General features: G+C 33.9%; 3 protein-coding genes across 4 annotated transcripts; 2 read left to right on the top strand and 1 right to left on the bottom strand.

Annotated features, from left to right (window-relative positions):
• The first annotated feature begins 2,933 nt into the window (after nucleotides 1-2,933).
• Nucleotides 2,934-6,965, top strand: LOC125846851 (mannose-6-phosphate isomerase 2-like). Its single transcript, XM_049526525.1, has 5 exons — nucleotides 2,934-3,540; nucleotides 3,693-3,860; nucleotides 4,548-4,760; nucleotides 5,962-6,228; nucleotides 6,607-6,965. Exons 1-5 carry the CDS (start codon nucleotides 3,175-3,177, stop codon nucleotides 6,913-6,915), a joined length of 1,323 nt encoding a protein of 440 aa, XP_049382482.1. The 5' UTR covers nucleotides 2,934-3,174; the 3' UTR covers nucleotides 6,916-6,965.
• Nucleotides 6,966-7,578: 613 nt separating this feature from the next.
• On the bottom strand, nucleotides 7,579-10,716 carry LOC125846854 (uncharacterized). The gene is made up of 8 exons (XM_049526530.1): nucleotides 10,277-10,716; nucleotides 9,885-9,929; nucleotides 9,590-9,719; nucleotides 9,386-9,467; nucleotides 9,254-9,302; nucleotides 8,902-8,999; nucleotides 8,189-8,327; nucleotides 7,579-8,061 (listed from the first exon to the last, which is right to left on the bottom strand). The coding sequence occupies exons 1-8, from the start codon at nucleotides 10,613-10,615 to the stop codon at nucleotides 7,900-7,902; spliced, it is 1,044 nt and encodes a 347-aa protein (XP_049382487.1). The 5' UTR covers nucleotides 10,616-10,716; the 3' UTR covers nucleotides 7,579-7,899.
• Nucleotides 10,717-11,309: 593 nt separating this feature from the next.
• On the top strand, nucleotides 11,310-20,228 carry LOC125846853 (uncharacterized). Of its 2 annotated transcripts, none has more exons than XM_049526528.1 (11): nucleotides 11,310-11,527; nucleotides 15,893-16,085; nucleotides 16,200-16,285; nucleotides 16,569-16,653; nucleotides 16,993-17,071; nucleotides 17,199-17,332; nucleotides 17,441-17,527; nucleotides 17,627-17,730; nucleotides 18,243-18,373; nucleotides 19,435-19,545; nucleotides 19,877-20,228. In XM_049526528.1, the coding sequence occupies exons 1-10, from the start codon at nucleotides 11,469-11,471 to the stop codon at nucleotides 19,542-19,544; spliced, it is 1,068 nt and encodes a 355-aa protein (XP_049382485.1). In that variant the 5' UTR covers nucleotides 11,310-11,468; the 3' UTR covers nucleotide 19,545; nucleotides 19,877-20,228. The 2 variants fall into 2 exon arrangements, with proteins under 2 accessions (XP_049382485.1, XP_049382486.1); XM_049526529.1 differs by lacking the exon at nucleotides 11,310-11,527 and adding an exon at nucleotides 14,246-14,500.
• Nucleotides 20,229-20,251: the final 23 nt, after the last annotated feature.

Raw genomic sequence — 20,251 nt, 5'->3', positions numbered from 1 at the left:
AAAATGTACTATAAATTTAAACACATAACATGCATGTATTGACTTGATGTATACACTCGATGCGAGTAAGTTTTACCCTGTAATATTAATTTTAAGATTCAAGTTGATGATGCTCGTTTAGAAGGATTATTTAGGATTGAAAGAATATGCTGCTAAAATAAAAAATTTGTACCCTATACTAGTTAGGTTATCAGAATTATAGAATATCAAACAAAATCTCATATTAAAAAAAAATAAAAAAATTATAATCCTTTTCACGTCGATCGAAAAGGAAAGAAATTTTCTAAGTACGAATATAGAAATAAAACTTAAAAGATATACCAAAGCAAATCTAATTAAATATAAAAAATTATAATCCGTTTCACGTCGATCGAAAAGGAAAGAAATTTTCTAAGTACGAATATAGAAATAAAACTTAAGATATACCAAAGCAAATCTAATTAATCCCAATAGTATTTTTTATTTTTTATTTTATGAGAAGAGAAATTCACAAACGCTACCCTTTGAATGTGCACAAGATAAAATTTTTACTTTTATGCAATAGCTCACAAATCACACAAAAAATATAATTAACACTCCGGTGCGACAAACTCGATCTAAAAGGTAAATCCCTTACTTTCATTAACAAGAAATTTTAAATTTGAGACCTCCAACATAAATGTCTCAAATCCAAACTACTGACTGCTGAGCCACGCAAATATATTCCAATTCATTGTCCAGATTTGTGCAATTTGCGATACATAAATAAAAGTGGTAGTCGAAATTAATACACGTCATAAATTGGAGTAAATAAATACTAAATAAAAATCCAAGTTTTATAAAGACTCAAAATTTCGCCAAGGATGAGTGTGCAGTGTGGCAGTATACTAGGTTCATCCCAATCTAACTGACGTTTTCTAATTTCTATGTCATTTGTCCATGCCTTAAAATGCCAATAATTTGCCAACCATAATTTCCATATCGTTTTCTTAGTTTTAGCAAATTTAGCTTCTCACATCTCAAGAGGGCACATTATTCCATGTAACATTTGACATCATGTGACCTTTTTGTTTTATACTATCTCTTCATCCACTTTTAATTGTCATGCTACATTTTTCAAAAGTCAATTTGCCTGTTTTTAAAATTAAATTTGATTACATTAATTTGATATTTTAAACAAAAAATTTAGATATTCAAAAACTATACAATAAGTACTATAATATTATTTTTTTTTGTATATCAATATGATTAAAAAATATATCGTAAAATATTAGTCAAAGTTCTTATAGTTTGACTTTAAAAAAGGGAAACCATGACAATTAAAAGTGGACGAATGTAATAGTTAATTATTTTTCATTTGCACGATACTTAAAAAATTATAAATAAGAAGATATTTTTATTAATTCACCCTTTAAAAAACTTAATTTTACAAATAAACGTTAAACTTTTAAAAATAATTAATTGCAAGAATAATATAAGAAAAAATTAATTAATACTTTCTTGATTTAGTAATGTGATCAATATGAAATAACTATTTTTAATATATTGATCAACTAATTATATAAGACGATCCAAGTCTAGAAAGGATAGATACTAATTTATTCGCACATGATATTTTTAATTTAATGTATCAGTAAATATAAAATATCCTTCAAGATTACTTCTATAAAAAAACATGTTGATAACGCAAAGTATTAAATTTTCGTTCATTGTTACAGAAAAAGAAGGAACGGAGTTTGCATTTGCACAAATTATAATTAACAAAGACTAGGAGTCATTTGGTTCACGTTCTAATTGCGCCAAAATTGTACTACAACAATTAATAAGAATATAAGAATTATTCTTTCAAGTATAACAGAATAATAATGCATGAATTGGTATACATGAGTTGTCTATTTAAATTTATTCTTTTATATATTTACTAAGTACGTACTACGTATATTTCGATTTCACCTTATATCTCGAATATTCAACACATAGATTCTAAGAGAAATTAGTACTATATGACATGTTGCATGAATAATAAGTATATTAATTTTATTTAGTTCCCACAAATCAAAACCAGAAATTAGTACTATAAAATGACATGTTGCATGACTAGTAAGTATATTAATTTTATTTAAGTCCCCACAAATCAAAACCAAATCATGGATCCCGTGAGCTTTCCAGAGTATTTGGACCTTATTATTTCCTTATTTCATATTAACTGGATTTTTGAGTTAATGTACACAATATAAATATTGAAAATTTATGTTAGACGTGTTTAATTCTAGTTGAGATTTTATAAGATATACTATTCAATTCCAGTTAAGGTTCTTGGAGGTTATTCTACCCTAAACCTTAATTTATGCCTGTATAAATGGTGAACATCTCAAATATTCCGCAAATTCATGAAATATTATTTCGAATGTTACTAATGGTCTTATGAGAGAAAAATCAAGAGTGAAAAATAATTATACTTATATTGATTAATTAATAAAATATTATTATTTCTTCATATTTTATTGTGATTGCATTAATTTTCTATCACCATTAAATTTGATTAATTAATAAAATATTTTTATTTATTCATATTTTATCATGATGGCATTAATTTTCTATCACCATTAAAAATTATTGGGAACAACACATCTTAAGAAAAACCATAATTTCATTATTATCCGGATCATAAATAGTATAACTAATCTCATAAAAAATATCAATTTCAATAAATGAAACATACAAATATATATAAAAAATTAAACTTTTTTTTTTTTTTAAAAAAACTTCAATCAATTCAACTTGTAATGGGAAGACCGTATTATTATATTATTATATTAAAAAAAAAGTGGTGACCACATAAAGAAGTAAAGGACGATCCCCACCGACCTCGTTTGCGATGAGATCATAGGGGCGTTGCGTGACTGTTGAGCAATGGAAATTTGCCCTTTTACTGAATTCTAGTCCTTTAACAGCACACTACAGAGGAGTGACCCAATTCTACGATAACCGCCTGATCAATTTACTCTCTCCCATCGTCATTTGCTTTGTCCAAATCCTACACTCCAACCCCCAACTTCCCCTCCTCCTCACAACAATTTGCCCCTTCAAAAACTAACCGAATGGAAAGTAGAAGCAACATTCAATTCCATACATTCTCTTCAACTTCAACATCCTTTTTTCTTTATTTATTTCTGCTTCTTTCTTTCTCTTTCCATGGAGGCTGATGGTCTGTCAACAACAATGGAGGAAGGGTTTAAGGGGTTACTCAGGTTAATGGGTTCTGTCAAGAATTATGATTGGGGCCGTTCGGCAAAGGAATCTTGTGTTGGACGTCTGTATAGGCTTAATTCTGGGAGGAAAATCGATGAAAAACAGCCATATGCGGAGTTTTGGATGGGAACTCATGACTCTGGGCCATCCTACATTGTGGAAGAAGGAGGAAGAATTCAGAATGGGTATGCTAATGGTGGGGGAGTTAGAAACAAGTGTACTTTGAAAGATTGGATTGAGAAGAACCCTAGTGTACTTGGTGAAACTGTTCTTAGCAAATGGGGTACCCAGCTTCCCTTTCTCTTCAAGGTGGTTTCCTCTCTTCATTGCTTTTTATTTGCTCTAAGTTATCATGATGTCAATGCAAAATAATACTGGGTTGTCGGCAGATTATGATTTTTCATATTATGACTGGATAAGGAACCAGGTTTCCCTGATCAATTCAAGGCTTTGTGTTATAGGTACTCTCTATTGAGAAAGCTTTGTCTATACAAGCTCATCCAGACAAGGATCTGGCAATTCTTCTGCATAAGGAGCAGCCACTCGTTTACAAGGATGATAACCACAAACCCGAGATGGCTTTGGCCTTGACCGAATTTGAGGCCTTGTGTGGCTTCATAAGTCTTGAGGTACTTCATAAGTTGTGCTAGATTTCAAGAAATTCCAATAGAGTTAAGCAACTTGTTTTACTGTAGTAATTGTCGGTGCAATCTAGAGGCTCTAGTGCCAGATCACTTGTCTGGGACTAGCTTCTAATGTTTGAATCTGTTTATTTATCAGGCTCCAGCTTATTCGGAAAATATTCATTCTAAGAGCATGGTGGGGACTCTAAGCTGACTGTAGAGCTGTCTGACTTAATTTAAAACAATGATGTGAATTTTTTTAATATTGAAAGTTTGTTTTGTTTGCCTTTATTGTTTGATTAATAATTAACCGGACCTTTTGTTTTCAACTACTGGAATAAAGTAATGGAAAAAGGTCCCAATTAGCTTCTTTGTCCTCCATAAGGAATAGACTAATTAGTGGTTGCTCTAGTTAGAACATGTGTATAATAACTAACATGTAAATGTTTCATTATTCTCTATCTATTATATTATCTGTATTGCAAATTTTGGTGGGATCAAGTCTGTAAAGATCCAGAAAATGGGGCTGGACATAGGTGTACTTAACACTTCATCATGTAGTTGGTTCTCGTCAAACAAAAAACCTATCTTTTTGGCTTTGAGACGATGGAGTGAACTTACAGTTCCATGTCTGTTGGACCTAAAAATAAAAATAAAAGGACACTGGACGTGATGATGATTTCTTTTTTCCAGGAGCTTAAAGTGATTGTTCAGACTGTGCCTGAGATTGTTGAAGTGGTTGGTAATGCGCTTGCAGAGCTAGTATTGGACTTGAACGAGGATGATGAAGAGGAGAAAGGTAAATTAGTGCTCAGAAAATTATTTACGGAGATTATGTCAGCTAGCAAGGATGTGATCACGGAAGTGCTTGCTAAGCTGATTAGTCGCCTGAACATTAAAAACAAGGTAAAGCATTAAAGCATAATCCTTCGATGATTATATGAAACTTTTTTTTTTCACCATGATTATATGAAAGTTTTAAGACTTCCCTCGGAAATTTAATCTCTCTCTGTGCTTCTGTATGGCAGTGACTCATTTATGTGGCAGTATCTCTCAATGATTGTGAATTCTTATCCTCTTCATTGTCTTAGTCAATTGTTTGTGTCTTATTGCACACCTCTCTACCCATTTCCCAATTTAAAGACACTATTCCAATGTGCCCCCTGATTACATTTGTTTGGGATAACGGTGGTGTTTGGACCAACTTTTGAGCACCTCTCTATTCCAACGGGTACTTGCTGCCACCCATTGTGTAACTTTGGCCAACGAGTTCTATTGACGGAAAGAAATTATTTAGTATCTAAAGAAGGAAAGAACAAGGAATATGGATGTGAATACACTTCAGCTGGGTCACCTATATAACACCAGGCCGTCTTCCCCGACTGTCTTGGCCTTCTCTCCTCCCCCCTCCCCCCATTTAAAAAAAAAAATCCATCTCAGCTGATAAAAAAGAGTGAATGAGAAACAACATAAAACAAAGTAAACAAAAATGTACATCTTCACTCTTCAGACAACTAAGGGTGATGGTTATGAACTGATCTGGGCAGTTTCTTTAAATTTCAATGTTGGTTAATGCTCGGTTAATTCTCCTTTATCTTGATTTTTAATGGTTGAAAGTGAAAGTTGGGCTAGTGGTGGCACTATGGATTTTTTCGGTGATGAGTGTGGCAATATGAAGATTGAACTTCTAATTTTGATCTATTTTATCAGGGTTTAGCTGGGCGTGCTAAATACCAATTTCGGCATAACCTACAATTAGTTGCATTTGTTATTCAAATTCCTCCATGGAGCTAACCTCTGGTTTAATTAAACCATTGGTTGGCGGTGGTTTAATTTTGTTGTATTTCCTGCTTTACTTACACCTTGATTTCATCAACAAAAATACAATAACTTTTGCCACATTCAGGAAGCTCGCGTATAAACTGTATTTTCCAGTATTTCTGCTTTAACATGGGAGACATAAGATTTTCTTTTGCAAATGATTTGTTGGAGCTTAACCGCATATTGCGTTGTCTTCTAAAGCCTATCTGGAACTGTGCTGTTTATATTCATGTTGCTTACTACATCATTTATTATTAAGAAAGTTGCTTACACTTTGATGTTTTAGGTAAGGGAGCTAACCGACAAGGAACAACTGGTCCTAGGACTTGAGAAGCAGTATCCAGCTGATGTTGGTGTTTTAGTTGCATTCTTGTTTAACTACGTGAAACTCAATCCTGGTGAAGCTTTATATTTAGGGGCAAATGAACCCCATGCATATGTATATGGGGAGTGTGTCGAATGTATGGCAACCTCGGATAATGTGGTACGCGCTGGCCTAACTCCCAAGCACCGGGATGTTAGAACTCTCTGTTCAATGCTCACGTACAGACAGGTACCATTAGAGTCGTTATTAAAGGCGTTCTCTTGTTCTCCATGTTTTATTAACCGTTATGGTATAGTGGAGAATGAGTTCATTTGAAGGTGAATATCCTTCAGATTGAGCGTACTATAACAGTCCAGTATTTACCAAGATGGCCTAAATTCATGTTCAAATCACTTGTCTAGTCGATTGAGACAAAGAAGTTCCTAAACTAACAACACTTGTGGAAATTAGTTAGCAACAGTTAGGATACCTCCCAGTACACCTTAGGAGGTAATTTTCTTGGTTATGGAAGGCAGGCCAGATGTCTGGCAAGACTACCTAACATGTAGGTTACATGGCATTCCCTATCTTTGATCTATGATCTGAATCAGTGTTTTTCTGTTACAGGGTAACCCTGAAATTCTGCACGGTACGGCAATAAATCCATACACAATGAGATACCTCCCTCCTTTTGATGAATTTGAGGTGGATCGTTGCATTCTTCCCCCATATTCAACTGTTGCCTTCCCTTCTGCTCCTGGTCCGTCCATGTTTGTGGTCATGGGAGGAGAGGGAACAATGACCACATCAGCAGAAGTGATTGTTGCTGAAGGTGATGTCCTATTTGCACCTGCAAACACCAATATTACCATTGCAACCTCCTCTGGTTTGCACTTGTATAGAGCAGGTGTAAACAGCAGATTTTTTGAGGAATGATAGTTGTAACCTTGTAGCCCCCTTATGCTTGCTAATAAAACAGTGAATTTCTGTTGCAATGGCTGTTCCACCTTGTATTATTAGCATGTGCAGGTATATAACCGCTTAAATTAGTGTAGTTTGAAAGTACAAGACATCACTGGAAAGGTTGGAATTTTGCTGTACTTTGTCTCTTCTATTGTCTAATATCAACTTTAAGAAAGCAGAGATGCTAAGGATTAGGAAAGTACAAAATGCAGGAAAAAGAATTGTACTCAAGTGTGTAAATTGGGACTAGGTAGGACAAGATTTGCATACATTCCACTCTCTCTAGATCCCACCATACTGGATCATACTGATATGTTGTTGAGTAAATTGGGACTAGGTGGTGTGCGCTGACTTGTTAGTATCCAAATTCCATTGTATTCATTTTAACCTTAATTTTTGGTTGTGCAAAAATCCTTGCTGATATATTTTTGATAATATTGCTGCGATTGTCTGATGGATTTTACCCCCTTTTCCCTTTGGCATTGTCATTCATCTCTTTGGGATACACAACAATAGCTGCACCACAGTTGAAGCACTCTCGTTTGTAAAAAATGTCAATATTCTCATGAAAGTGAAAGCTCAAAAGAAACCACTAAATATAATTCTCAAGCCATGTAAGTGTCTCTTTTCATAACATTTTGGAACCAAAACTCACATTTTGTTCAAAATTTGCAAGATTTAACAGCAGATGAATATCAAAGCCAAACCAAGAAGAGGTTGTTTATGAACTTCTCGACTTCTTCTAACAAAAATTTTCATCTTACCGAACCAGCTGTTTCTGTTTTGCTAGTTTCTCGACATCAATCTATATCCAACAGATCTCCAAACCCAATATAAAAAGAGTACAAACTCAATCCTATCCTATCTTAACTTCTCAATCTTTGATTGAATCAAAGGCCAAATCAGAGGTTTCAACTAATCGACAAAATCCGGACATTAACAGGGAGCAATTTTCCTTCATATTTGTGTCCCAGCTTTATTTAAGCTGTTTAACCATGATAGGATCGGTTGTGCACCCTTTCTCCATGAGCAATCTATCATTATATCATGAGCAACCCCTTCAATACAGACTGCTGGGACGCCATAAAATCCTCCTGTTTCATTGAGTCCTTCCATGTCCTGAGAGAATCACATTCATATGTTACTTTCAGAACACTAGGACTATTTATCTCTAGAGTTCACAAAATGCCTCAAATTTTGGAAACATTTCTTAACAAATACTTCCCAAAATTGTCCAAGAACTTACCACAATGAAATCATCCTTTGCACCCACTACGAGCACTTTAAATGCAGGATCCTCAAGTCGAGGGACAGGAAGAGATGTGTTGAGCTTTCTTAGATCAAACAAAGGCATCCTTGAGCTTTCAGTCATTAGCTGTTGGTAACTAAAAAGGAGAAAAGAAAAGGCAAATGTTGCCATAAGATGATGTTGTACACATAGCTGATTTAGTCAAACATATAATGCTTGGAACAAGATGCATAGCGAGATCATCTATTCTGTTTAATATAAAACAAAACTCTCAAGATTGATATTCAAACAAATTTACAAACTTCACAGAACAAAATGTTAACATAAACTCGATGACTACTATTTGAACTGGAGATTGATAACTCAGAAAATTCACATTAATGGATATTTGAAAAGAGGAATCCTCAAGCTGATTATTAGAATAGTATATGCATCAGTTACCAGATCTTTACAATTCGACCAGGAAACTTTCAGTTCAAGCTACTAATATTTGGGAAGTCGTAGGAATAACTCAAGTGGGAACATGTTTGAAGTCAACTTTTGCCACTCTTAAATTGTCTAGTAGTACACAGGCATCTTCAAAATCCTCCTAATACCAGTGATAGGAGAACATAGAAATGAGTTCTACGAAAAAGGTCTTTGTCTATAAGTCATTTACTCTTTCATCTGATATCTAAAACAATAACCATCTAAGTTCTAATTTGACTGACCGTGCAACCAGCTGATCCTCCATTCCTGCTGAGAAGAATGTTTCTTTACAAAGAGGTAAAGATGTTTGAAAAGCTTTGGCTGCCAGGCTCCGAGTTACCTGCTCGAAATATCAAATTCATCAATTTGAAAAAAAAAAGGGATGTGCAAACAGGGCAAAAAGAAAACGGATGACGTTTCACCCACTTAATGAGGTTATAATCACTTTTTTATCATCGATAGTATTCACAGAAAAATTGAAACAGGAAGAATGGGTCCAAGTGGCTTCAATATGTACATATGTATGCCCTTGTAAATGCTAGTCTGTAGCTGAGATAAGTGTGTATATGGTTTCTTTAAACTAAATAGACAAACCTTGAAAGCAGCAAGAGGCTTGGAGAAGAGATATCTCCATACTAAACCACTGAATAATATAAAAGGGAAACAAGTTATTGAGTGAAAACAAAGTTTGTATGGAAGACATGCTTTTTCAGTACAGGAAGTCACCTATTACCCGAAGGGGGTACCGAGCAAACGAGCACCGCTCCAGAAAGATTGGGGAATAAGCTTTTCTTTTCTGAATCAGAACCTGTAGCACCAAAAGAGGAAACTGTATGATTGAGTAGAAGTAACCACTTTGAGGAACTTTTGGATTTGGAGTAGAAAATGCAGTATTCCTTAGCTTGCAAACAATAACAAATACACGATTACCTTTTACTGCTTCTCTTCTAATATTTGCAATGTAATACTGAACAATAAGCCCCCCAAATGAATGTCCAAGCAATACTGGTGGCAACTTGATCTCTCTGTGGATGAAGTCGGCAATATCACCAGCATGTGTCTACTGAATGCAGCAAAGTACAGAATTAGAAGGAACTGAAAACCGTTTCAGCAATGTACTAAGAGAAACCTGAATGAGAAATGTCAGCTCAGCGTAAATGTCATTACTCAGGCAACTTCCTGATTGACAACCAACAAGAATCTAACAGAAAGAAATGTAAAATACCTCGAGGGTACCTGCAACTGCAGCAGCAGGTGAATCACTTTCTCCCTGGCAATGTCAAAAGGGTACATATACATTAATAACGTACCTTTGCTACTTCGATAGGGTTGCATTGCTATTTCACCATTTAAATGATAATGAAATATCTTCGCGAAGTAACTAGTGGAATCTATTTGAGTAAGTAAACTAAAACTGGATATTTATCTGAGATTACAATTCTTCCAACATTTATCAAACCGCAAGCTAGTTCAGTCGGCTAATCGATCATCAGTACTAAATAAAGCATTATCTGGATACTAAAAGAAATTAAGCAGTTTACAATGAGATCTAAGAATTTTATCCTATTTTACATCTTTTTATCCATGTAATTGCAGTTGTTGAAACATATAGAGTACCTGTCCCAGCAAGCTTAGAGCATAACAATCATATCCATTTTGGGAAAAGAAGGGGAGCCAGTGTTCAGCCCAACACCAAGCAGCATGAAAGCTTCCATGAACAAATACTAAAGGTGGGTTTTTAGTAGATCTTCTCTGTTCCTCATTTGGGTCACTGCCTCTCTGGAAGAGAACCTCCATGTTTAGACCAGAGGGAAGCTTGTGAAAAAGACGAGATTGTCCCTGCTTCAGTTCATAAGGAACCTTCATTTTGGAATCCCTCGTTAACACAGCACGAGTTGTTGATATTCCTCTGGATTGAGGAAATTTGGGAAGAATCAAAGTACAGAGTGTAGCCATTGTTTCTCAGTAGGATCTCCAACTGCTTTCTGTTACCCTTTTTCTCTTCCTCTGTCTCACTTTATCACTTAGAAATTTTTTGTTTCTTTTTTACTTGTATCGATTTTATTTTTTTTTGTTACCAAGCTTAATGTACTTGCCAACTTCAAATTTGAACATTAAAATCACACATACAATTTTGTTTTTTGAAGTTAAATTAGGTAGCTCAAATTCAAATATATAGGTCTGAAATCGAGGATTATTAAGTCTAATTTCAAATCTAAATGTTTGAAGTTCGAACCTACAAATAATTTCAGACTAAAGCTTGACTTTGATAATTCTCAATGCAAGTTTGAAATTGATTCTAAAATGGTTTAACTATTACACTTAATTTATTTCAATTTGTTTGACCTAATTATTTTAATGCGTTTACAAAAATGATTTTTTTCTCTTTCTTAATAATTCTTTAATTTTGTAATTTTTTACATGACATGTTTAAGACAACGAGATTAAGCAACATTTTTAGTACATTTGCAATATTCGGCTATGCCCTAAACAGTAGTCCTTCAAGAGGCTATCTGTGAAACTTTCCCGGCCAACGACACAGTTGGGCCATTAATGTGCTTTGGCCCAATTATCCAAGTCCAACAACATTCAGCCCAAAGCTCCACGTGAGCGGATCGAGGGAGGTTCTTGCTGTCGAGATCAACATCGGCTTTCATGGACTTGCACTCCTTCACCAAGCTAATGAATTTTTTCCATTGTTTAACTCATCGATTCGCATTCGCTTTCTTCTTCACTCTGCATTCACCACTAAACTGAGTTTATTCTCAATCGATTCATTGAAGCTTAAAACAGATTAATTGTTGCAAAAATGATGTCTCCGAAGCCACTTCCAGAAAATCGCGGTTCATCTCATTCTGCTACCATGAGGTATGCCAAATATCCTTTTGCAAAAGACACGAATGTTAATCGTATTTTGATTTTATAATTTTTCTCTGAAATTATTGGTTTTTTAAAAAAAATTCAGTGNTTTGTAATAAATTGGCAAAGATTTTTTTTTTTTTGTCTACATTAAAAATAAAACATTTAGGTTCTCATCAAATACTAATAAAATACAGGAAAGTAATGCAATCAACTCAAGAAAAAGATAGTAATTTACTTGTTCACATCTAATTATTACTAAATCAACTAAGATCAGATTCTTTTACAACAAAAAAATTCTACCTTCATTTTTTTTTATCATATTTTAAGGATGAATTTATGTACTACTAATTAAGAAAAGCATAACGGATGTGAAAAAAGAATAAGTTTTGTTTTTTTTGAGTTAATAAGTTGGGGTGAGGCAGTGGGCTGCTTAAAATTTATCGTCACAATAGTAAAATTTTTTATTAAATTATATTTAAATTAGATTATTTTTAAAGATACTTAAGAGGCCATAAAGCCTATTAAGACACCAATAAATTAAAAGACACTAAAAAACAAATCAACATAAAAATAAAAACTTATGACAACAAAGAAAACGAAAAGACTTTAAGGGTAGCTTTGTAATTATTTAATCTAATGCAAGTGTTAAAATGCTATGTATTACTAATACCTAAAATTCCTTAGTATTAGTAATACACAACTTAATACACAATAGAGTGTACAACTAATGCTTGCATTAGTTATACATGGCATGAAAAAGTGTACCAAACAAAATATTGTTAATACACACATCTAATGCATGCATTTTATTCCTAATACTCTCTACCAAACGACCCCTGAATGATTAAGATTATTTGTTTTCAATATCTGAATGTGCATATGAAATCCAACATTAAATTAATAAAATGTTACAAAAATTTCATTTTAACAAAAAATATTACTTTTTGATAAAAATAAAAAACATCATAATCCTCCAACATATCATAAAAAAAAATTCACGAATTAATTTTTTTTATAGGCACAATAGAATATCAAACAGTTCAATAAGTATGATAGATACTAGTTGAAAAATAATAAATAAGGTATCACATTATTAGCGCCTAACATATATTTTACCTATTAAAAAAACTAAAAGAATTCCTATATTTTTTTCAATAACCTTAATCCAATTCTCTAACTTGTGAACCTCTAACGTCATTCATACTTCTTTGTAGCTGTTACTTTCCCCATAACATATGTATTGTATAATGACTCTTCTCATTCAAGTTCATCTAATTTTTTCATATATTCTTTAAATGTGGGTGCACTATATTTTTAATCAATAACTCCAAAGCAGTAATGATCTTCTCATCAATTTCCAATTGAGACTAATAAGTTTTTCTTTTCTTCCCAAAATTTTTTTTCCAGCTGAAACTGAAGATTAGGATGTTGAAGATTGAGATGAAAAATTATTAGGAGCTTCATTATTTGTGTCACCAACTAGTTCAACAACAATAATATACTAGTGTTGTCTCACAAATAGGTTTGATTATCAAAGAGTCTCAATAAAATTATTGGCCTAAGATAAATTCTAATAAGAGACCTCAAATATGTATACATGATTATTATTTTTAATTATGGATAGTATTTTTTTCACTCAAAAAGCTTGATCAACATCAATACACTAAAATTTTATTGCAATGAGTATATTTGACAAACATCAATACACTAAGAAAACTATTAATATAAAAAAAAATACTTGTAAAAATTATGAAAATTTACTAGTTCAAGAGGAAAATTGGTGTTTGTTTGAGAAAAGAGAGGAATAAAGTTTGTAGCTGTGAGAGCAAAAGTTATGCAAAGACTGAGAGAGGCGATACGATATTATTTTATAACTTATTAAATAAATCTGAATGTTGTTAAGATTCTCCTACAAATCTGATCTGTTTAGACCTTTTTAGATCCACTAAGAGGCTTTTTGAAAAAAGAAACAAATGGACTTAATGGGCTGAAGACCTAAAAACCAAACACACTTAATGTGCTGAATCTGAATAATTAAGATTTAGACCTATGCAAACAAATGAGGCCTAAGCCTAATTTCAAAGGAAAAATCCTTTTGGCTAGAATGGTAAAATAACATATTTCACACCATGTTATTTTACCTTTTTGAACATTTTTACCCTTTTAACTTTAATACCTTTTAATTAAAAATGGAAAAAATATCAGTTTATTTTAAAAATAAAAAAGATATTATAGACTTTTTAAATTTCTGGCCATTTAGCATCACCCAATTTCAAATCTAAATGTTTGAAATTCGAACGTACAAAATACAAATAATTTCAGACTAAAATTTGGCTTTTATAATCCTCAATACAAGTCTTGAATTGATTCTAAAATGGTTTAAATATTATACTCTATATGTTTCAATTTGTTTGACTTAATTTGTTTTAGTCGTTTTATAAAATGATTTTTTTCTTTTTTTAGCAATTTTTTAATTTTAATTTTTATTATTTAAGACAATAAAATTAAACAATATTTCTAGTAGTAAATTCCGTACTGAATCAAAATAGGCGAGGTTAATATTTTGCAATATTCGGCTATGCCCTAAATAGTGGTCCTTCAAGAGGCTATCTGTGCAACTTGCTCGGCCGACGATACAGTTGGGCCATTAATGTGATTTGGCCCAATTAATGAGATCCAATTGTCCAAGTCCAACAACATTCAGCCCAAAGCTCCACGTAAGCGGATCGAGGGAGGTTCTTTCTGTCGAGATCAACATCGCCTTTCATGGACTTGCACTCCTTCACCAAGCTAATGAATTTTCTCCATTGTTCAACTCATAGATTCGCATTCACTTTCTTCTTCACTCTGCATTTACCACTAAACTCAGTTTATTCTCAATCGATTCATTGAAGCTTAAAACAGATTAATTGTTGCAAAAATGATGTCTCCGAAGCCACTTCCAGAAAATCGCGGTTCATCTCATTCTGCTATCATGAGGTATGTCAAATATCCTTTTTGCAAAAGACACGAATGTTAAGCATATTTTGATTTTATAATTTTTCTCTAAAATTATTGTTTTTTAAATTCACTGCATTTCTGCTTACTTTGATTTGGCATTTCCTAATACTAATTGGTGCTTTGTTCATTTTGTAATTAATCTAATTGATAAGATTTAAAGTTTAGAATTTATGTGAATTTTTCCTATTCCTAAGACTGAGGTGATTGACCTCCCCTCTCATGGCAATTTTTGGAGTTTCGAGGGTTTACCAAAGAAATGTGCTGATTCGACGTCCAATTTACGATTGTATTAACTGGTTAACAATTCGATTGTTTTTCAAGTATCAATTTTTTTTTTTACGGAGGCAAACAAGATTTGGAAGCATGCATATTTTGACCCTGTTTAGTTTAATTTTTTTAAAATCTGAGAAAGTTGAGAAAGTTATCTCCTTGTTATTTTGCAGCATTTGGTAAGGGATAAAGATGGTAAATTTTAGTAGTAGTAGATAGTTGGGGTTGGAATTGGGATGATGCATACTGGTTTGGTAATAATAATTTGCACGAAAGAGGAGAAATAGTGGTTACATGTTGATAGTAGTGAGTGAAATCTAGAGTGGAGTGGAAATGGCTTAGCCTATGGCGGGTGTATATTTTCCTCCTGTTTGGTGAAACTTTTTCCCTCAAGTACAAATTTAATTTTGGCAATCAAGCACTGCAAAATAGTTTCGCCAAGAAATGCTTCTCTTCTTTATCTCATACCAAAATAGGGCCATTGTTTTCATCAGCTGATTGAGTCTAATCATGCTGGAGAATGAGTTAAAAATGCTCGAGTTCATCCTGCTAAAAGTTGGTTGAAAACTGGCCAAGCAGAATAACGGATCCTTCCAGCAATATTATGTTCTCATAGGTGCAACCTTCGTTTTCATAATGAACAATACTGTCATTTTATCCAAATCATGGCTTTTCAAGATTTTTTTTTAATGACGGTGTGTCCGGGTCAGCTTGTGCATACTTCAACTATTCTACGGGGTACCCTCTACCTCCCACCAACACACATTCACCTAGTGTTTTGGCCTCCATTGGGATTTGAACTTAGACCTCTGGTTCTCCTCATCGTGGATTCTCAAGGAGTTGGCTAAGTTCATAAATAGTTAGAAGCACAGATGGATAATCCTGTTATATTATTAGTTTTAAGTTCTTAAATTTTAGTGAAGCAAGTTTCCAACACTCTTATGTAAATAAGGCTATCAATTTTTGATCTTTAAGTGAAAATGGTGAAAAAAGGGATTTATTAATGTAGTTTTGAGTCATGTGTTAAGTTTTGCCTCCTGTCTGTGAGTCTTGCTCCATATTACCTTAGAAGTTATTACTGACAGACTTGTCTCAATGTAGGCAAACCCCCTTGCAGATAATCCATGTTGTTGGGAACTTTATGAGAATATGGTCAGTTTACTCCATGTACCGCTATTTGTCTCAGACAGGGGCTTCAGTTGTTCTGTTTATGTTCTGCTGTCTTCTTCCATCATGCATCTGGTTTCTAGTAGCGCAAAAGCCTTGGAAGGGCAGGGCACTTGCTAATACACAGGTCTAGTAGAGCTATCATTTTCTTCCTTTAATAAATGTCAAAAAGCTAAGTAGCTAACCGAAGGTCATTTCATTGTCACTTATGCATTTTTGCTGATAATTTTTCTTTGGACAGGTGGTACCTTCAGTTGTAAATGGTGGTATAACAGCTCTTTACTTCATCTTGTGGGGAAAGGGCCTTAAATCTTGTGGTCCTGTTCGGTAAGTTCAAGGTTGAGTGATATTTAACTGTCACTTTTTTCCTTTCTTGAATTTGTGTTTTTGCATTGTTCCTTTTTACTATTCAGTAACTCTGGCACTAATAACCACATGGTAGGTAATTTTTGTCAGCAAATTCTTTCGTATCATCATTATGTGTTGCCCTTGTGGCTGTCTATACATGAAAACATATGATGGTTCTGCTTGGGCCATCTGTCTGAAATTGTTTCTTTTTTCTGTTAATTATCTAGTGCCTCCTTGCGATTAAATATTCTTATTCAATCAGGGCCATATTGGGCGAGTATTCTGGTGCTGTTCTAGGAGTATTATCCGGGGTACTGTATGGCAGGGGGGGCCATGTTTGGAAAAAGGTATACTTCTTTTTAACTACTGTATTTATTTATTTGCTTTGAAATTATAAAAGAATCCTCATATTTTCATGTGATATAATTCTCTGATTATTGAAAGCATGAACTTGTTGTGGATCCGTCTCTTTTGAATTTATTGCGTATCTTTCGTATTGGACTCACACTAAGAAACTTAATTTCTTCTCTTTATGATCGAGGTGCTGTAAGTTTATGTTATGGTAGAAAATGGGATTGAGCAATTGAAATGATCTTACTTATTAGAAAGAAAAGCAGTTGGAAAATTTTCTACCTCACTCTGCATTTTCTTGGGTGGTAATTCGTTGCTATTTTCCCCATCATCAGGTTGGTGGACTCCTTGCGATGCTTGCATCCTTCTACTTTTTATCACAAGGATGGGCGATGGCTACATATTCTCCATTTCATATCCTTTCTATATTGAGCTCTTTGCTGTAGCAAATTCATTCTGCATTAGCACTTTGTTCTTCAATTTCCTTCTCTATTTCTCGCTCGCTGAATCTTATGTAGAAACCAACTTAACAAACAAATACCATTTAGCAATGCCTCCTCTGATGATGAAGCACATACTGAACAGCTAGTGGGAATGAAGGAAATGCTATTTCCCATTCTTGCTGGAATCTTATCAGCACTTCGGAGGGTGATCGCAAGACGGGTCTCACTTAAGGTTTGTATAGTCCCATCATGCTATTTGATCCACTCAACTTTCTATTATCTGGCACATTAAGGAGGGAGTAAAAGCTATCCTTGAATATTTCCCATCTCATTTACGCAGAACCAACTGAAGAGGCGACTCCATGCCATAACCCTTACTTCTGCGACATGCTTTTTGTTTCCTGTTGCCATGTGGGACATGATTATAGTGAGTACAGTTTGATACCTTCAGTAGCTATGTTGTTAAGGATCTCTTCTTCTTCTTCTTCTTTTAAATTGCTTTCCCTCTTTGTGTGGAGATATTCAGGGATCTAACAATGTAGAGCTGCCCTTTTCTGCCTGGGCTTTTTCAAGCACCATTTTATTTGGGATGATATTGATATTTTACATTGATAGCATCGCAGAAGAGAGGTAATATTTTGTGATCTCTCTCTGATCCTTGCAAAATTATTTAGTTTACAAACTCTTAACTGTTTGCTATAGCAAATACTGTCTGGTCCTTATCTGACCTTATTAGTTAAGCGATTTTACCTGATTGTCTAAAGATCTCTATTTCTGCAAGGAATATGAATTTATTTGTATCTTCTCCATAACTTTTATCTTGGTGGTGTACGCCCATTATTGGCAATTACCTGTCAGGATTGATTCATGACTTCTTACTTTGCATGTATTTCCCTCTCTTCTGCTAGCATTTCATTTTTTCATCTTTACTTTTTATGTCGTGGACCATTGTAAGGTAAGAACAACTTTTGTTGAGTAAATGTTTTACCTTCATGCTTGGTAATTACTTTTATAGTCTTTGATAGCGTTAGCATTTTCTGTTCTGATTCCTTTTGCATAGTAATTGAGTTCATTTTATTTCTTCCCTAGACCTGCAAGTCAACAGTTTCATATGGAAATTCTACATTATTGTCCATTTGTAGGTTGCATATGGTTTTCTCTTCTCCAAGGCACTTAATGGTTGCGGCAGGATGCGTCATTGTCATGGAGATAGTATATAAAATGGACTTCTCGTTACTCGGCTTTCTTGTTTGTGCCTCCATCTTGGGAATTGGTATGATGCAATCTTTCTTTTTTTCGGGGTGGGGAGGGATAAGGTCTGCGTAATGCATACATCCTACCCACCTCGATCCCACTTGTGGGATTATACTGGGGTTGTTGTTGGTGAGAGGGGTGGGGGTTCATCTTTTCCAATTTGTTCCTGCACAGCTATTTCTGCATATTGGATTGGTTTGCTAATCGAATCTGTCAAATGATGATTGTTGAACATGAATAAGTTCTGAGACCATGCTGAATAAAAAAAGATCGTTGTTGTTTCAAATTGTAGTAGACTTACTAACATCCCAGCAGAAAAAGAAGAGATGCTCAAGATGAACATTATCACCTAAAGGATTAAGAAGCATTTTTTCAAATTCAATTCCTTAGAGACAGCTCATAACTAGTTCTTCAATCAAAATAAAAACATGTGCAGACTATTGTAATATTAGAGTTCATAAGTTGGATGGACTTTTAAGAGGCTTGTAAGTGGACACCCAGAGTTCAGGATGGAGTTGGTTACTGCATTTAACATGCCTATCCAAGAGTTGCTCTCCAACTCAGATGTGTGAGATATTTCATCCATCCCAATATTGCTTCTCAAAAAATGTATTCACTTGGCTTTGAAATTGAGTTTGACCTTCTTATTAAAAAACCAAGTTCGACCTAACTTTGATAACTAGTTCATTATGTAATCTCTTCTATTTTGTTTCTCATGATGGATTACTTTACCTTACCAAAATGAAGAAAAAATTGTTTTTCATAATGTATTTACTCAAAAGCTTCTCTAGGGTGATAGTTTTTGCATCACAGGTATGAGTATGACGTAGAGTTATTAGAGAATAATTTGAAGAATTGAAGTTGATCATCATTTGTTTTTTATGTTGAGGTGAAACCTGGAATACTTTTTGTTGCTTTTATAGTCACTATCAGTCATGAATTTCTTTCATTGAATCATCTTATGTTATTGCATCCTCACCTAAAATTCAAAAAACAAACAAATACATGTTATTGCTTGATATTTACTTTGCCTGAGTCATTTATTGGTTAGTGAGTTGGTCTCACTTCTAAATCTTGTAGGCATATATGAAGCTACATCCTTGGATCGTTCTAGGAGAGATTCTTTCCAAGGCTCAATCTCCAATGGCATCTTGGACGATCAAGTTGAAATGTCTCCACTTCCTACTTGATGTGAGCAACCATTTCTCAAAGAATTTGGTTAATTTATTTTCACCTTTGTTCAGCTATTACCATGTCTCTTTCTGGAAGATGGTTACAATGATCTGCTTTTGAATAACTTAATGTCTCTGGATTCTTATCCAGTGAAGTTAAAGAAAATTTTCTCGACTAGCAACATAGTGTTTCTTAAGCTACATAATATATAATAAGAATGATGTTTTGGTGGCATTTGCTTTGCTTCGTTGAGCATTATAAGGCTACAGTAAGCAGTAATGAAATTCAAATCCCTGTCACGAGAATACTGGTGCTTCCTTCTGAACTTCCACTGTTTTTGTCTGTCCAGGTGCAATAGCAATCATACTTTTGACTCTTAACAGTGATGCAAATGAGGAGAAACATGTTTTCCGGATACTCCTTATTGTGTCGTGGTAATTGGCCTGAATCTATTTATAATATCAGTACTTCCCATGTTACGCCCAAATATCAAGTATCTGGAATCATGGAGAGCACATCAAGAATATATATAACAAGCAGAAAAGTTCTGTGCCCATTCCCGTTGATGGTTGCCATGTTGCATCTACATTGAATTTGTGTTATGATTTGATTTATATGACCAACAGGGTTAGTGAAATATTTGTACAAACAGTATATATTACTACCCATATTTTATGGACCTTCTCTTTTCTTCTCTACCAGTTCTTGATTAATTTGAATGAAA

Source organism: Solanum stenotomum, chromosome 12, assembly GCF_019186545.1.
Source record: "Solanum stenotomum isolate F172 chromosome 12, ASM1918654v1, whole genome shotgun sequence".
NCBI lineage: Eukaryota > Viridiplantae > Streptophyta > Magnoliopsida > Solanales > Solanaceae > Solanum > Solanum stenotomum.
Note: the sequence above shows the minus strand (reverse complement) of the source record. Positions and strands in the feature narration are given on the sequence as shown.